The following is a 3,830-nucleotide window of genomic DNA, read 5'->3' as shown; positions in this document are numbered from 1 at the left end:
TAACCTACCTTGGCTTTTCTGTATCTGTATCGTTCCTCACTTTTCCTTATACACGTCTGAGTTTCCTGAGGAGTAGGGGGACCTAAATTTTAAATAACTGAGATGAATCACAAGTATGGTTGTACAGTCACTCAGCTTGGCACAGATTTAAAATATTCAAGTGTCCCTTGGTTCAGGAAGTTCTTCATATCCTTCAGGAAGACTCCTGGTCACTTCATCCTGTGTCTACTCTCCAGGTCCCAGCTGCACTTTGGACCTCGAATTTTCTTCTGTGCCTTAGAGAAGCAAGGTCGATTGAATTCCTTTTGGAGTCTCCAGAACTTTCCTAGCCTGGAATTCATTTATTTCTGTTCTTTCATTAAGTCGTGTAATCTTTTTCTTTCTTCCTTCTTCTCTTCCTTCCTTTTTCTTCCTTCCTTTCATTCTCCCTCTTTCTTTTTCACACTTTGAAGGATTTCTAAAGAATGAAATAGAAATATATACCTCAAACAATCAGCCTCTAACCAGTCCCATACACACCAAGTTCATATTCCATTCAGAATTTGAACTCCTTGGAATTGCCACAGCCAAGAGACATCATTGTGAAATTAAAGGATGTTTATTACCTTGTTACATTAAATTTTTTATTTTTTTAGGGGAGACAACTCTCGATTGACCTCACAGATTGCAAGGTTGCAAGGAACTTGTCAGTTTACAATCCCTTTTTTTTTTTTTTACACCTATGGCACCTGGTCTTCCTAGGTGGTCTCCCATCCAAGTACTAACCAGGCCTGACCCTGCTTAGCTTCCGAGATCAGACAGGATCGGGCTTATTCACGGTGGCATGGCTGTAGACAATTAAATTAGTGGGCACTGAACAGAATTTCAGCACCTGTCTTTCCTGCCTGCCCTGCACCCTCTACCAGTGGGAGCTCTTCCTCTCACCTTGTTATGCCGCACACCTTGTTATGCTATCCTTCTTTCTAAATTGAGCCAGGTGTTCGGAGGGGAGGGATGAAGGTGGATGTGAGGAAACCTCAGAGCAAGTCTCCCATGACTTAGTTGGAGAGAGAGTAATTGCAAAATATTAGGAGATCCTGACTTCTAAGACAGGATAATTTATTCCTTGTACGTATTTTTTATTCATCTGTTCTGAATCTGTAAGAAGTGCACTTTTACTTCAGACGATTAGCTTTATACCAGTTGTTCTCAATGATTGAGGAGTTATGATATACTGGTTTCGAGCTTCCTCTAGTGACACAACCACCCATCCTTTGATAATTCTTGCCATTATGAGCCGCTTATCAGTGGGATAGATTGATCCTTCAAGAATGCCGGGACTTCTGATATGGACTATACCAGAAGTTAAACTTTGAAACCTAGGGGTGTTTTTCAGTTATCCAAGCTTCACAGATTTAACATTCCCCTGAAGTATTATTTCCTTCAGTAGGACCTCTCTTTTCTCAGCTGAGTTAGAAGAATTCAAGTGTTTTGCTCTCCAGCCTGTTCATTCTATTAAGTCTTGCCTAGTCCAAAGTATATCTTTAATTTCCCTCTAAAATTTCTTTACTGTTGGCTTCCATCTTCATCTTATTTTTAAAAAGAAGCGATGTGTAGGAAAGGCCTTATGTATCTTAGGTCGATATGTCTAATTGAAAGTACGTTGGGAGAAGGAGAATTTTGGTTGTCATGAGTGGCATGACACAATTAGAAAATGTACCCTCTGCTTCTCTTTTGGGCTTAGGCTAACTTGCCCAGCACACTCTGGTATCAGCATTCATTAAGGCAGTAGCTCTCAGTTGCTAATATTCATAAGAATCACCTGGAGTCTTTTTAAAATTCAGATTCCTCGTCCTAGCATTCCTTAACCAGTGACTCTGGGGTAGCACCTGGGAACCTAAATTTTTTATAAACATTCCAGGTGATTCCGAGGCAGGGGGTGCTCCATCCATCTTTTTGCAAAACACTGGGTAAAGGGAGTATTAGATATTTGGGCCCTTAGAAAAGGTGCTGGCTGTGCCTTTCACTGCCTTCCTTTAGATGCTTAACTCTCATGGACTCCCAAATATAGTCAGAGGCTGAGTAAGTTTAAGTTATGCCAACACATAGATTCTGTTTTATTTAGAAATAACTTTACATGAATTTGCCTGAAATTTTACAAGTGTCTTAATAATCACCATAATGGGTATAGATTTCTTTGGCTCAGACATAGGGGCACAAAAATATAACTTAAAAAATTTCTACTACTGCACTTTATTTTAAGTGCTCATTTTGGCTGGTGTAGTAAAATAAAACCTCAGTTAAACTCAGTGATTTCTCACATCACTTGAGGTTTCAAACTCAGATTTTCCTTTATCTTCTCCTTCCGGGTGATGCAAAGCTCCAAAGGCTAATATAAGTTCAGTGTCAGTAGAGTGGGAGAACAACTTCTTGATCTTGATCTTTCTTAGTCTTCGGCTTGTCTCCTGTTCAAAGTGTAACTTTTCCCATTGTGTCCTCAGCCACATCCCTTCCCACGCTGTCCACTGAGGTGTGATGGTTTCTTCATCCAATCCCCATCAACACTGTCTGAGCTGCCTCCTTGCAGGCCTAGTAGTTCTTTTCCTTTCAACATCCCACTTGGAGTGAGATGGGGAAATTTCCGAAGTTCTTCCTTACCTCTTTGGTGTCATGCAAAACTCAAGGTAGTTCTCTCTGACCCTCTCATGCCTAGACACCTCATACCATTATTATCTGTACCATGATGACATGTAGGCTTTTTCCATGATGCTTGCCATCTCCCTAGGACTTACATGGAAATGAGGTATAAGCTCTCTATTCTAGGATACTCATAGTTTAAAGGGGACCCGTCTTCTTTCACTCCTGAGATTTGACCTGGTGATGGACAGGATGCAGACCCTTTCCAGCCAATTCTCCATTCCCTCCCTAGTTCCCATCATCTTTATTCCTAGGGCAAGTGAGGAGGTGGACCATTAGTGGCTGGTAATATTCATTTCCTATTGTCTTCTTTTACCTAGACTTATGGCAGTGGGCTGCTAAGAATGTCTTTGAGGTATATCTGAATGAATTATAGGGGAAAGCAATGAATCTATCCACATAGCCTTAACTTCCTTTCTTCAGCCTAACAGCCTATTTTGGCCTATTCGACATCTGTGGTGTAAAGGGTGGCGAAACAGTGATGGTTAATGCAGCAGCAGGAGCAGTGGGCTCTACTGTGGGGCAGCTAGCTAAGCTCAAGGTAAGTGTCTTCTTCCAGTAGCAAACATTTACTCAAAACCCATAGTGTGCACTAAGAATGCAACACTGAACACAGCAGATCTTCCCTAGTCTCAGGGTGTTTAGTCTTGTTTAGAAGTTGGAGATTGAGAATGATTGAGAAATGGGGGGAATGAGGAGAATCCTGTAGCAAAGATGACCTGAATATCACTTGACAGCATTTCACATATCAAGTCAGGAATGGCCTCTGGCTAAAGTAGTGAGCTTGTAAGCAGTAACTGCTATTATAGTTTTTACTGAACATTTCTTGTTACAACTTAATCTCCTCTCTTTGTGATTGCCCTTAACAATAAGAGAAGGGACTTGACGTCAGCCAACCAAAAGTCACTGCCGACATGATCCCACTGCAAAGGCGATGGCAAGTCAGCCCAGAGTGGCGGGGTCATGGCTTGGTAACTAACTCCTGGGAGGTACCCAGGTCATGGAAACATTGGCTCTGATTTGGGCAGGTATCTGTGCTCAAGAGCTCTGATCTGATGGTGGGAGTACAAGGCAGCAGACACCTCAGACAAGGTCTGGATATGTCACATAGTGGGAATGTTTGAAGGTGATCTGGCTTGGCTGGTCCTTTGCCA

At 41.9% G+C, this 3,830-nt stretch overlaps 1 protein-coding gene and 1 pseudogene across 4 annotated transcripts in view; one reads left to right on the top strand and one right to left on the bottom strand.

Moving 5' to 3' along the window:
* Window positions 1-3,830, top strand: part of PTGR1 (prostaglandin reductase 1) — a 26,413-nt gene that overhangs the window by 11,566 nt on the left and 11,017 nt on the right. For all 4 annotated transcript variants that reach the window (XM_015599805.2, XM_006906100.3, XM_025041536.1 and 1 more), the window contains one exon: window positions 3,100-3,217. In XM_015599805.2, coding sequence (XP_015455291.1) covers window positions 3,100-3,217 — 118 coding nt within the window. The remainder of the gene's footprint in view (window positions 1-3,099; window positions 3,218-3,830) is intronic.
* LOC112473161 lies at window positions 717-835 on the bottom strand (annotated as a pseudogene).

Source organism: Pteropus alecto, unplaced genomic scaffold (genome assembly GCF_000325575.1).
Source record: "Pteropus alecto unplaced genomic scaffold, ASM32557v1 scaffold111, whole genome shotgun sequence".
In the NCBI taxonomy this organism is placed as follows: domain Eukaryota; kingdom Metazoa; phylum Chordata; class Mammalia; order Chiroptera; family Pteropodidae; genus Pteropus; species Pteropus alecto.
This window is presented reverse-complemented; position numbering and strand designations above follow the sequence as displayed.